Raw genomic sequence first — 15,512 nt, 5'->3', positions numbered from 1 at the left:
TAATAAAAAAACATTCCATGAACATTCTGGTAGGTAATTATTGATGCAATCTACTAATGGTCTATAGATCCCCCAAAAATTGTTTGGATTTAATTTAATTATTTGTTATCCGAGCAGTTTACAGTATTTTTAACGGTGATCTGCTGTAGCAGACGAAAAGCTTAGCAATAATATTATTACTTTCGATGGATATTCACGCCGGCCATCTACTTAAAACATGACCGTCTGTGGCTGGCCTTAGATGATTTTTTTTTAATATATTCAATATGCCCGTTCCCCTTCAATCAGTCGAAAAATACTGTGTTAGGAGTGGGTACGACAATATACCACCGGGCAGGGATCGAACCGTGACCTCTTGGCGATGAATCCGGCCACTTTACCCACTGAGCTATTGAGGCTCTACAGTCAGCAAATACCTACTTAGGTGTCAATTGTCTCTACTGACACGTGGCAATGCAAATGTTTTTCTTGTTTTGAAAGTCACTAGAAAGGCATACCTACTAAATGTATCGTTACTAGCTACCTAGTAAGCAAAAATAAAATGCTAGGATTAGATTTCATATTATTAACAACAAGCGGCACCTTGTTTAAGAGCGCGCAGCGCGTCGGTACGATATGGATAAAATTCGAAGCGCAAACGAGACGCCGAATTATGACTTTCACGTGAGTGAAAAGCACGGAACGAGTGACGCGCGACGCAAATTTTATGACGTGAGCGCCAAAACCTTTTTTACCTAATTGCAAGTAAATTAAACAACATAACGAAAAACAAAATGGCCATGTTCAAGATATATACCTAATTTTCTATACAAAAATTTAAGAAAATAAATTTGCTTTTCCTGTGATTGAAAGCAAAATGTGAGCAAAACATGTATTTTTCAAAAAAATAAACTATCGAGAAAAGTTTTACAAATTGTGTATCTTGTAAAGTCATAACGAAGCTAACACTTTGAAATATCATTTACTCAAATATCAGGCTCCTAACTTTTCCAGAATCTGAGATCCAGAACCATTTGTAACCACCAAATTACATATTGCACACTCTTAATATAAGTACTTATATACGTATTTTCATACAACTAAAGACTAGTAGATAAGTACTTGGTAGAGTGATAAGAATATTCTCGACTGATAAGAAACGATCGCAACATCAATACTATATTACGTATCGTCTTGTTTACGATTTTGTCGTCGAATCATTAAGGGTATACGCACAAAGTATATACAGTCAGAAAGGCAATGATCATTTTATAAATGATAGGGTTCCGAAAGTCCAAGTACAAAAACGGGGCATGTGAAAATTGCGTGAAGAGGGTTTTGAACAAATAACGATGTTATTCTGTAATCAAATTCAAAGTCAAATCAAAGTCAAAATTCATTTATTTCAAATAGGCTTAGTTTACAAGCTCTTTCGAAACGTCAGGTAATAATATAAAACTTAAGATAATCATCAAAAATATACTTGAATTGAGATCCTCATATTTCATACTGTTTCGTTTGATATGTCACAAGATCATAGTTTGAATTTTTTTACATTTTCCATCTTGCCTCCCAAAAATGAACTTCATATACAAAAAAATGTTTCAATGTTGTTTACACATAATCTTTAAAGGATTCTTATTCCTATTTCGTAGTAGTTTCGGAAATAAGTAGGGTAAAGGTCAATTTTCGTCTAATTTCTTGAATAAATTGGAGACTGTTAATATCAAAAATAAAAAAAAAAATAAAAATTTTGATTCTTCAAGCGCTTTCATTTGATGTCACACGATGTAGTTTGCAAAGAAAATATTTTCTATCGCAGCTCAGTAAAGCTGCAAACTTAACATTAAAGCTACGAGGGTACCAAATACGCCATGAAAGAGCCCACAACTAATATCCATTAGAGTAATAACCACGGCACGGCACACGCTTTGCGCAATACTGAATACTGATGCAAGTATTCTAGGGTGCACGATGTCGATGACAGAGACAGAGCTGCAGGGTTATTATGTAACTCGGTGTACTATTCAAGTAATGAGTCACTACATCGTTTTTAATCGTATTTTCGTTTTTGCAATCATCTAACGTTGTGTTTTCAACGAAATTACACAATTATCGTCATTTTACATAAAATAACATTAGTATAGTAGTGAGAGTAACAGATAGTAACTAATAACGATAAACTGGTATTAACGTAATTTCGGTGAAATAATAATCTTAGATGATCGTAGAAACAAAAAAAAATCACTTAATGTGAAATAGTGCAGTCAAGCTTATTTCGTTGAAATAACTATTATAAATCATCACAAAAACGAAAATACGATGAAAAAACTATATAGTGACTGATTACTTGAACGGTGCAACGAGTTACATAATAACCCTGCTGAGCTGAATAATGGTAGTGGCAACTAGTAATCACGCTTCTCCTTCATGAGTTCATGGCCTATAGTTCATTAGATGAATATGTATACCTAGGTACAACACGACGGCCCCATTATAGTAGGTACTTACGCGTGTCATGCGGGTCACATTTACTTATATAGTAAGGATACCATCTTAGAGTTAATCTTTTAATTCTAGTAATTTTGGTTTATCGGATACCATTACTTTTAACCGACTTCAAAAAAGAACTTTTTTTAACCGAAGTACCTTATCGCGCATTGCGAAAGGGGGCTTGACGGAAAAAATTAAGACCAAAAGTTGTAACGACACTTTTCGCTATAGTCGTAAGTCATGCGGCGTGTGTGTGTTTCTGTCTGTCTCTCTCTCTCTTTCTCGTAGAAAGCAAGCCAGTTGGGGTTGAGATGGGATGGGATAGCGATAGCTATAGCGATAGCGATAGCGATATCTATAGCGATAGCGATAACTTCGTTCCATCCGGGTGTCCTTCGACACCTCTCGAGTTTTTAATGTTTGTTAGGTACCTAACCTTACTTTGTAATTTATTAACCAATGTTGAAAATTCTTTTTTGTTTGAGAGAGTATTTTCCAGATTGGTCCCATTTCATTTTGTCAAGAAAACCGGTTTAGTAATTTTGTGTTAAAATCAAAATGACTGAAAAACGTGTTTGAAGTCGGTTCCATTTTAATGTTAAAAAGATTATTATATAGAATAAGTATACATATATACATACTTACATATATTTACAACTAGTACGTAGGTACATAGTTACATTTTTAAAAAGATCAATTTCGCAATTAGCCAGGAACCTACATTTTTTTAAATAATTAGTTAACTAGGTTGTTAAATATCTCAGAATTAATTTACAGTGCATTTGCAATATTATACATATAAATAATGATTCGTATTACTTAAACACAATATTTTTTTTGTATAATACTACCTAAATACTTAAATAGATATATATATACCTAACTAGATATGTTATATGTATACATAATTATGCGTACGATACGTAAGGTTAGGGTAGTATAGTAGTTAGTACCACTATTTTAGAGCGGGTGGCAACCCTAGCACATATGCGCCAGCGCAATTTAACCAGTACAATTTAGGTAGGTATTATATTATTGTCCCCATACTCCCACTATCAGTATTCAGTCATCTCAGTCGCAATTGAACATTGGCGCAAGACGCACGGCTCGTGGCCAAAGGTTTAATGAACCCGATATTTAAATATAAATCGAAGTCATGGGACTGTTGAACGCCGATGAAGATATTAGTGATGTGAATACGGAATTGGTTTTTTATGTTAATGGTAAAAAGGTACGTACTTACATTTTATATAATTAGCTATGTGTGTAATTAGTTATTAATGTATGTAATTTACCAAATTTACGGAATGTTCATATAATTTTTCGTTATATTAGTGTCTAAGTTCTCAGTCTTTTTGTTTTTTGTATATCTATTTGTGAAATGAAGACATACAGTGGCGGACAATTAATAAGAAACAGTAATTTTCACTAAGTATTTCATATGTATTAACAATATTGCAGTAATTACTGTACAAGTAGATATAATATTTAAAAAAAATTAAAAACGTAAACAGAAGGGTAGACCATGTGTTTTGATTTTGGTTTGGATAGTCTTTGAAAACACGATGTATTTTTAGTCCAATTTGCATATTGAAAAATATAAAAAATCTTCAAATACGAAATCTAGAACGTTAGTAGGTTAGAAGAATCAAGAATGTGAATGAATACAAATAAAATCCTAAATATGCCGTCGAAAACTGGTTCTATTATCCAATCTAACAAGTAATATTTAAATGGGTCCGTCTCCATACCTACCTCATTATTTAAATTAACTCTTGATATCAAAACCATTTTATCTACTTACCTACCTTTAAAAAAATATTCGGAAGCTCATGATGTGATTTCGTAGTAGTTTTGACGCTCACAAAGTCTAAGCATTCATGTCGCTATTCATTAATGTCTAATTACCGCATAAAAATAGGGTCATCAATTGTATTGGGTGCAAAAAGATTAAGTATACCTTACGATCTTAAAAGCCTTGAGAAAATTAGGACAAGACTCTTAATTAACATAATTTATTAGTGGGTATATTTTTGTCTTCTTAGGTTGGTTACAATTCAGGCGTTACATTGCGTAAATATGGTCCAACATATGAAACATTTTGCGCATACTTCGGAAATATTTTTTGTGTACTAAAACTAAAAAAATGTTTATAAACTTCTTTGTTGTTGGAAGCTTGACACAAAACAATCTTGTACTAACTTGTACTTACTTATATCTACCCTTATGACATGAAGAACTAAAATATTGTCATTACCTACTTGTCCTAAACTAAGAGTCTTGTTAAGCTGGTGCCGCCATTTAGGTATAGCTAAGTGTGGTTGGTATAATGGTCTAAGATCCGGCATAAGGAATATATACCCTCATCTGTTATTTATTTGAGATAAGTAATAAATGATAGAAAATGTTCACATAGACACATTGCAAATAGGTAACTAGTTAAATTCCGGCCAAACACATTTTTCATACAAAATCTAGGAAACCATTGACTAGATCAAAGGCAACGTTATACAGTAATTTAAGCTTCCATTTGACATATAAAACATTTTTTTGACATAAATAACTGATGAGGGTGCATATATAACATCACATAACTGTTTATTAACCCACAGTTGCAGTGTGAAAGCAGGCAACATTTACTTTTCCAATTCTTTTGGGTATATCCTATTAACAAGTGTACAATTTTTTTTTAATTACCGAAGGGAGGAGATTAAATAAATTAATCATTTAACACTATCCAGTCGCAATTTAACTAGGCAACCCATGTGCAATTTGTATATGTGATTTTATCTATCATATTTTATTTCTTATCCCAAATAAATAACAGATGAGGATACATTCCTTATGCCGGATCTCGTATCATGAAAACAGTTCTCAATTACTTACTACCTATGATATCGTATTGAGCGATAAGCGATCACACCTCGCCGTTGAAGTGGAAACCACAAACTTTAATCCATTGGTACGAGTATCTACGTAACTTGCAGGCAGAATTAATATCAGATTGCCTGGAAGAAATTAACTCCATGCATTTTTCATTTATATATCGTAATCCAAATGGGTTCGATTAGTGATTAGGTAGGATACCTACCGGCTGCCATAGATATGTTTTCCTCTTTGCTGCCATATCGAAATTTTACAAAAATGATCTTGCAGTCTAGAGTATCTATATCTATATGTTAAGAATACTAGGTCATTGCATCGTTTAGGTCTCAAGGAAAAAGTTATGATTATTTTTCGCAGTATGACTAATACACAGTCATGTGTGTATTGATCAGTGGTATAAATGGGTACAAATATAATATTTTATGATAAAAAAAGATTACTTGATTTGGCCTCTACCAAACAATTGGGTCTAAGTATACCAAATTGGAGTTCAAAAATCTCATTATTAATATTTATACGAAATTAAATGAATATTAAATTTATTTTATAAAAAAAATCTACAAAATGCGAACAAAGTCTTTAAGGTAATCTCTATTAACAAAAAATATTGGATTTTGGGAGTGTATGCGTAAAATGGCTTATTAATTTATTATATTTTTTATTCTTAAATGTCTCAACAGCATTTTTGAAAAAAAAAAAATAAACTTGCGTTCTATTTATTTAATTAGGGTGGCAACCCTAATTAAGTAAAATTACCTAGCCAAATGATCCGACGTTAAGTATTAGTAGGTATTTACCTACTTTCTACATCAACGAATAATATTTTGGAAAAAATATTACAAACCTCTAGCTAGCCTAGGTAGGTAGCTATCAGATACTTATAATTTTTAGCAATTTAAAATTATTATGAACACAATGTTGAAAAATGCTGTAGATACTACATGCTGCAATTTTTTTTATTACTTACTTACTTTTATATAAACAGGTTCGTGGTACGTATATCGCTTATTGATGTAAACGTAGTCTTTGGGGACCGGCGAGGTCAAGGAGATAAACGGGTCACATGACTTAAAAGGTCGTTGTCTTTAGCACGATAACTATAATGATGCACATGCGTCAGACGATTACCTGCTGGCATGGTGATAATGATAAAATACCTATACCTGCAATTTACAAAAGTGGTAGGTATGTAGGTGGTATTATGATACGTTTAAAATGAGTTTTACGAAATACGTTTTTCAATTAATTCTCAAAATCTTCATTTACAAATGGTACGGCATTTCTGTTCATTTTTATATTATTATTACTTATTTTGGTGTACCTAATTAAACAAATTACATCAAAAATTGAGGTAGCGTTTACCCAGTTCTAGAAATTTCGGAATCGGTATATCTTTGCCCGGTCTACCTCACAACAATTTTATAGCTAATGATTTTTCCTATCACTCCATGAAGAAAATATGTGGCAATCCATTGAAAAATTAAATTTTAAGCAAAAAATCTCGATGTTTAAAAATTACGATTTTTTAGTTATTCTTGTTTAAGTCCATTTAATCATTAATTTTTCAACATATTTAAATTTTTAATATATTGTTGGATACCTAAAAGGAAAAACTTGTTTTTAAACTGCTATGCAGATAAAGTTGCTAGGTATTTTTTTGAAATAAACTTGCATTTAGTCAGACAGAAAAACATTTTAAAATTTGAAGTCATACCTAATTCAAAAACAGTAGGTACCTACAACTTTTGTATTTTTTATATTATCAATATGTAATAGGTTGTTTACAACCTAAAAACAACTACCTTACTTAATAAGTAAGTTTTATTTTATAATCCACTTTAGTAGAGTAACCCACATTTCTTAAGAAAAAGAGAAAAGTCTCTTTCTTTCGACGTCGGTACACTTTTGCCCTATATAATCCAATTCAATTTGATAACTTATGATCCCTACTATCATCCCTTAAAGGGATCGCTGTACGTTTTCACTTTCCAGTGACCCTGTACATTATCTCCGTATTCCTAAAGGCACGAGAACCACGCGGGTGAAACCGCGCGGCATCAGCTAGTAATAAGATATTAGTACAGATATAACACTTAGGTAAGTACTTAGAATATTTTTAGATGCAAATAAATATAATTTTATTATTATTCTATGACATTGATTAATTATAATGCTTGACAGTCTGATACTTTAATACCTATGTACGTAATTTTATGCTATCTAATAAAACAATCTAATGCGATGTTATCTCTAAAATATTGTCACAGATAAATGCATTATTTATAGGTCACCATCAAATAAAAGAAAAACATACGTTGTGGTTACGACTTTATGCAAATAAATATAGCAAAAAATTCAATTAACAGTGATTTATTTTTTTTTATATTTAGCTATCTACAATTTTATTTGATTTTTATTGAGTTGAGAGCTGCGTCTGCAAAAAGATTTTTCAACATTGAATACTGAACCTATTGAATTATTTTATTTTCTCGCAACCGTAGTGAAAAGTGTAGTGTAACATGCGGGGCTAAACCCATTAAAAATTCGGTTTCTATTCAACGGCCTCGCCTTCCGGCTCGTGCCCTAAAAAAACTGTACCCTAAACCTAAAAATATACCGGGTCTTTTTAGCCCCTTGTATAACAATATACTATTTTTTTCATATTCATAAAATTAATGCAAATACGTATCTTTATTTTTATATTAAAATAATTAAGTACCTCATAATTCATCAAGTAGTTAATATAAATTATAAATGCTTAGGTACATAAATTAAATCAAATTATTATTAAAGTCTGAACAAAATAAAAATTCTCAAGGTGCACCACTATTGAGCTACACATGGATGGTTTTATTTACACAACTAGCGGACGCCCGCGACTGCGTCTGGGTGGAAATCAATGTAAACTTTCAACCCCTATTTCACCACTTTAGAGGTTGAATTTAAAAAATTTCTAATCACATTTAATTTACGGACAAATTTTTAACTGTAACTCTAAAAATGAAAGACTTTTCATACAAATTTTCGACCCCTGTTTCACCCCCTTCTGATTTAATTTTTGCAACAAAAAGTAACCTATTACCTTATGCGTATTAGTCCCAAATCATGCCAAATTTCATTTGAATTCATTCAGTAGTTTTAGAGTGATGACCGGCCAACAAAAACACGGACAGACAGACAAGAAATCGAAAAAAAAAAACATTTTTGGCTACAGTATCGATTGTATAATGCCCACTAATGAAAATTTTCAAAATATCTTCAATGTACAAAAGACCTGTTGTTTTAATGTACGGAATTTTCTATATTGGATATTTTTACAATATTACTAATATTATTTTTATAAGACCGTAACCGACCAATAGGTAGGTACCTATTTTAAAAGTCACTTGCAAAATTTTCATAACATGAAAATGTTAGCTAAATCTATCTAGGTAACTACTTACTTCAGCGAATCTATACTAATATTATAAAGCTGAAGAGTTTGTTTGTTTGTTTGTTTGTTTGATTGAACGCGCTAATCTCAGGAACTACTGGTCCGATTTGAAAACTTCTTTCAGTGTTAGATAGCCCATTTATCGAGGAGGGCTATAGGCTATATATTATCCTCGTATTCCTACGGAAACGAGATCCACGCGGGTGAAACCGCGCGGCGGCAGCTAGTATTGTAATAGGGACAAGACTTCAATGTATAACGTTTATCGCAATGACCTAATGATATTTGTAAATGCCCTCAAGCTATCGTAATAATAACAATCAAATAGAATGATGCTAGCTAAAATAATAGTAGATACATATTATGTACATCTAAAACACAATTTATACCACAGAACGAGAAGCACAAAAGCTAGGCAGAATAAAAAAAAAAGGCAACTAAGGTATAAACTATAGTCAAAGTCAAAAGCCAAAATTCATTTATTTCAATTAGGCTTAGTTTACAAGCACTTTTGAAAAGTCAAGATTATGTCATATAATTTAATTTAATTTAATGGTGGTTATAATAGTCGAAAACTTAAAACTAAAGTTACGAGGGTTCCAAACGCGCCTTGGTCCGAGAAGAGCCCACAACAAACTCAGCCAAGGTTTGTATAATCACTGAAACCCTCAAAATTATTAATTTAAATCGAATTAATATTTTCGAGGCATTCGGGTGACAGGGATCCTCATGTTTTAAAGTTGTTTAAATAAAGTGTAGGTAATTGTAATTTATCTTAGTTATAAAATGTGGACTCTTGCGTGATGATAAATAGCGGTCAAGTTTTTTTTTTATCTTGCAATGGCGCATTCCACTTGTTCAGTTTATCAGAGACTATTAATAGTGGAGTCAAAGAATACATAAAACAAGCTTATGCTGGAAGTCCTCAGAAACAGCTCCGACTTTGATAGCTCAGATTTTAAAGTCATGTTTTTTATGTTATTTTAAATCAGAAATGTTTTGGTGCGGGGACGAAATAATTTTTATTGGTAAAAATATCTATGCCATTTATATGATAATTTAAAAATACTTCCGACTTTAAAAATATAAACGTATACAGAAAACTAATAAGCGAAAGAAACTATAATATTTTCTATTTATTGATCACTTTGAAGGCGGTGCCAATGGTCCAATTAATGGGCCGACATCTACCGTTTTCCTAGCTGTAGGGTTCGAATTGTTTTTTCATATTTATATGAGACAATCTTTGGAATGTACCCTTCATAATAAAAAAAAGAATTATCAAAATCGGACGGAATCGGATATTCCTAAAATGGTCCCATATAAATTTGTTTTTGAAATCGACAGTGTTTTGTTTTTTAATTATTCATTATATAAATAACATATATTATATTATTTACCTAAATAATATAAATCATTCTGTCCCCACTCCATAATATCAAAAAACAAACTGAACAAAAAAATCATCAAAATCGTAGTTGTTTCTGAGGAGATCGATGAAATATGGTCTATTGATTCCACTATAAACACTTACGAAGTCTTGGTACAAGTCTTGGTACAAAGCTTGGTACAAATAATTAATCCTAGGTAGCGTCACCAGCGAGCGTTTAAAGGGCAAAATGAGACAAAGACCTTTTCATTTCATAAATAAATACCCACTTATCATTATTTTACTATTCTATTTAACGCCACTCTAGTAATCTATAGAAGCGCTATGAATTCCAGTTTGGTAAATTCACGGATATAAGAAAGCGTTATCTTTAGCGCTTTATTTATGTTCTGTTGTTGTCTTAATTTAGAAAAAAAAATCAACAACAGAAATTAAACTATTATTATTAACCAAGTGGCACTAATTGTGTACCTAATTAATTTCTTATTCTAGGTAATAGAACCAAAACCAGACCCAGAATGGACACTTTTATGGTATTTACGGAAAAAGCTACGGCTCACTGGAACAAAATTGGGCTGTGCAGAGGGAGGCTGTGGTGCCTGCACGGTTATGATCTCAAAATATAACCGCAAAGAGAAACAAATAGTGTATCCTTTTTATATAAATAATGTGTTTTTATTGCATAATTCTCTTTCAGTCAGAATAAGGTCTTTATGATAACTTTTCTTAATATGATCTCCAGTCATCTTGCAGTAAATGCTTGTTTAGCGCCAGTATGTGCAATGCACGGACTAGCAGTCACTACTATAGAAGGAATAGGTTCCACTAAAACAAAGCTCCACCCGGTTCAGGAACGACTTGCAAAATCTCACGGTTCTCAATGTGGATTTTGTACTCCAGGCATAGTCATGTCCATGTATACTTTACTCAGAAGCTGTGATAAAGTTAAGTACTCAGATATGGAAGTCGCCTTTCAGGGAAATTTATGTAGATGTACAGGATACAGAGCTATTATTGAGGGTTACAAAACTTTTTTAGAAGATTGGGAAACAAATCGAGTAACAAATGGCAAGTCAAACGGTTCTAATGGTGGTGCATGTGGTATGGGAAAAGACTGTTGCAAAAATAGGACAGATGATAGCGAAACAGAATTTATTTTTGATAAATCGTCATTTTTACCTTATGACTCAAGTCAGGAACCTATATTTCCTCCAGAACTCAAACTATCATGCATTTACGACGAACAATATCTAATATATCAAGGTGAAAAAGTTACTTGGTTTAGACCCACAACGCTAGATACGATGTTAAAGCTAAAGAACCAATATCCTGATGCAAAAATAGTAGTAGGAAACACTGAAGTTGGAGTAGAAGTAAAATTTAAACACTGTGTTTATCCAGTAATCATAATGCCAAATTTAGTTCATGAAATGAATTCAGTGTCTGAAACGGATACAGGATTAACAGTGGGAGCTGCGGTCACTCTTATGGAATTGGAAAATATTTTCAGAAAAAACATACAGTTATTGCCAAAATACAAAACAAGAACACTAACAACAATAATCGACATGCTAAATTGGTTTGCTGGTAAGCAAATACGTAATGTTGCCGCTATTGGTGGAAATATAATGACCGGCAGTCCTATATCAGATTTAAATCCAATATTAATGGCTTTAAAGGTAAAACTCAACCTCTTAAGTGAAAAGGGAGGTCATCGGTCTGTTTTAATGGATGAAACATTTTTCACGGGTTACAGAAAAAATGTTGTAAAGTCGGATGAAATCCTTCTTTCTATAGAGATTCCTTACTCAACGAAATATCAGTATGTAAAGGCATATAAACAGGCAAAGCGACGCGAGGACGATATATCCATTGTTACAGCTGCAGTAAACGTTGAATTTGAAATTGATACAAATGTTATTAGCACTATCACAATAGCCTTTGGTGGAATGGCTCCAGTTACAAAGATAGCAACAAAAACTGGTCAGTTATTAAAAGGACTAAAATGGAATGAACAAATGCTCGATAAAGCTTATACATATATGCTGGATGAATTGCCTTTAAATCCCTCGGTACCCGGTGGGAATGTGGTATTTAGACAAGTTTTGACCATGAGTTTATTTTTGAAAGCCTATTTAGCTATAGCCAAAGAAATGACACAAGATTACATTCACGAAGATCTTATTAAGTCATATCATAGTAGTGGTGGTGAGCAGTTCCATGGCAGTATACCTAAAAGTTCTCAGTACTTTGAACTTGTTGGTGATAAGCAGATAAAAAGTGATGCAGTTGGTAGGCCGATTCCACACATGTCAGCTCTTAAACAAGTTACTGGAGAAGCGATTTATTGCGACGATATGCCAACTTCTGAAGGTGAATTATATTTAGCATTTGTTCTTAGTAGTAAGGCACACGCAAAGTTGGTGTCTGTAAATGCTGAAGAAGCATTAAAACAACCCGGTGTAGTAGCATTTTTTTCTGCAAAGGATTTGACAGAAGATCAAAACGCTATAGGGCCTATATTTCACGATGAAGAGTTATTTGCTAGTACAAAAGTTACAAGTCAAGGGCAAACAATTGGAGTAATAGTAGCTCAAGATCAACAGACCGCCCAAAACGCTGCTAGGAAAGTGAAAATCGAATATAATGAGTTAGAACCAATAATTGTTACAATAGAAGATGCTATCAAACATAACTCATTTTACAAACAATTTCCTAAATCTATAAAAAGAGGAAATGTGCAGGATATGTTTGAAGATTCAAACAATATAATCATAGAAGGAGAATGTCGGATGGGAGGACAGGAGCACTTTTACTTAGAAACACACGCAGCATTTGCAATTCCTAAGAAAGAAGATGATGAACTGGAGATATTTTGTTCTAGCCAACACCCTTCAGAAATTGTGGTATGATTGACATTTAATAAAATATTTAGTATATTGATACAACAGTTTTTAAACATTTTACATTTATTTTAGAAATTAACCAGTCATATTCTTCATGTACCTATGAATAGAATAGTAGCTCGCGTAAAGCGTATGGGAGGAGGATTTGGTGGAAAAGAATCCAGAGGAATGCTAGTCGCATTACCGGTTGCCTTAGCTGCGCATAAGCTTCAAAGACCGGTCCGTTGCATGCTTGATCGTGACGAAGACATGCAAATGACAGGAACCAGACATCCCTTTCTATTAAAGTACAAAGTTGCAGTTACAAAAGAAGGAAAAATAATGGCTGCAAAAGTCGATATTTACAACAATGGAGGATACTCAATTGACCTATCTGGACCTGTAAGTATTAAAATTTTCAATTGATTTTAATAAAGATACATTGTGTTTAGGCGTTATATAACTACGAATTTTTGTTTAGGTGGTCGAAAGAGCGATGTTTCATTACGAAAACGCGTATTATATTCCTCACTGTGAGGTCACAGGCCATGTTTGTAAAACAAATTTGCCTAGCAACACTGCTTTTCGGGGATTTGGCGGTCCACAAGGAATGTTTGGCGCTGAAAACATGGTAGAAGAAATAGCACGTAAACTTAATAAGAGTTCTGAAGAAATTCGAAGAATTAATTTGTATCAAGAGAATTCAACTACTCATTATGGACAAGTTTTAGAACATTGTACATTACAAAGATGCTGGGATGAATGTGTAGAAAAAAGTGATTTAAAGCAAAGGAGAATAAACATTGAAAACTATAACAAGTAAGAATTTATAAGCTCAGCCATTATTTTCTTTGTTGTACATAATTTTATACCTATATCTGATTTTAGGCAACATCGTTGGCGCAAGCGAGGTATTTCCATAATACCAACTAAATTCGGAATCGCATTTACTGAAAAATTGTTAAATCAAGCTGGCGCGTTGGTGTTGATTTATACCGATGGCTCAGTTCTTTTGTCTCATGGAGGAACTGAAATGGGACAAGGTCTTCATACTAAAATGATACAAGTGGCCTCTCGGGTTCTTGGTATCGATGTTTCGAAAATCCACATAAGTGAAACAGCAACAGATAAAGTACCTAATACTTCAGCAACTGCAGCCAGCGCTGGATCGGATCTTAATGGCATGGCTGTCCTCGAGGCATGCCAAACTTTAGTGAAGCGTCTACAACCATATAAAGATAAGAATCCTAACGGAAAATGGGAGGACTGGGTATCTGCGGCTTTTGTTGATCGTGTTAGTCTGTCAGCAACAGGATTCCATGCTACACCAGATATTGGATTCGACTTTAAAAAAAGTTCAGGGAAACCTTTTAATTACTTCACGTTTGGGGTAGCATGCACAGAAGTTGAAATCGATTGCCTTAGTGGAGACCATCAGGTTATAAGAAGTGACATTGTAATGGATTTAGGGGAAAGTATTAATCCAGCCATAGATATTGGGCAGATCGAAGGTGCATTCATACAGGGGTATGGGCTATATACTATGGAAGAGCTTATTTATTCTCCTACGGGGACTCTGTACTCTCGTGGCCCAGGAGCATACAAAATTCCAGGATTTGGTGACATTCCTCTTGAATTTAATGTATCATTACTGAAAGGTGCACCAAATCCTAGAGCAGTTTTCTCATCAAAAGTAAGTAAACCCATTAAAACAACATAGAGGCATTGTGAGGAAATTGAGAAAACATACCTTTTATTTTTACAGGCGGTTGGAGAGCCCCCCCTATTTTTGGCGAGCTCAGCTTTCTTCGCAATAAAAGAGGCGATTCGTGCAGCGCGAGCAGATGCGGGAGTCTCTCTCGACTTCTATCTGGAATCTCCTGCAACCTCTGCACGGATACGCGTTGCTTGCGAAGATCACATTACTAAAAAGGTAAATTAATTTAGCCATCTTTGTTTGCAAAATTAGTAACAAACGCTCCAATAATAACAATTCAGACTGAATCCAAGTGAATCCTGTGCCAAGCGATTAAGAATAAAGGACACAATGCTATTGAACTCAAACTATTTTTTAGTGATAATCTAAATAAGTACGATCTGAAAAAATGGTTCACTTGTTGGGAATAAATATTATAAACATATTTTTATAAACTTCTTGAGCGATATAATAATGACTTTTAGATGGTCTTTTGTAATATTTAGTTGATTGCCAAATTGTTAAGTTAACAACCAACTAAAATATTCAGTTGGTTGTTTGTTATTTGATTAAAATGTAAACTTTTAGGTCTTAATTGCTTGAGAAAATTTCCGTCTGAAACTCAGCTTTATTTCAGATTCCTGTACCAGAGCCAGGCAGCTATATTCCATGGAATGTTGTTCCTTAAATAAAACTATTTAATATTTATGTTCAATAGTCAAAATAAACATATCATTAAAATGAATCTTG

General features: G+C 33.2%; 1 protein-coding gene across 1 annotated transcript; it reads left to right on the top strand.

Annotated features, from left to right (window-relative positions):
* Positions 1-3,541: 3,541 nt before the first annotated feature.
* Positions 3,542-15,507, top strand: LOC112045001 (xanthine dehydrogenase). Its single transcript, XM_024081030.2, has 8 exons — positions 3,542-3,703; positions 10,674-10,828; positions 10,924-13,087; positions 13,160-13,468; positions 13,548-13,885; positions 13,955-14,759; positions 14,832-14,999; positions 15,400-15,507. The coding sequence occupies exons 1-8, from the start codon at positions 3,629-3,631 to the stop codon at positions 15,448-15,450; spliced, it is 4,065 nt and encodes a 1,354-aa protein (XP_023936798.2). The 5' UTR covers positions 3,542-3,628; the 3' UTR covers positions 15,451-15,507.
* The last annotated feature ends 5 nt before the right edge of the window (positions 15,508-15,512 follow it).

Source organism: Bicyclus anynana, chromosome 9 (genome assembly GCF_947172395.1).
Source record: "Bicyclus anynana chromosome 9, ilBicAnyn1.1, whole genome shotgun sequence".
Lineage (NCBI taxonomy): Eukaryota > Metazoa > Arthropoda > Insecta > Lepidoptera > Nymphalidae > Bicyclus > Bicyclus anynana.
Note: the sequence above shows the minus strand (reverse complement) of the source record. Positions and strands in the feature narration are given on the sequence as shown.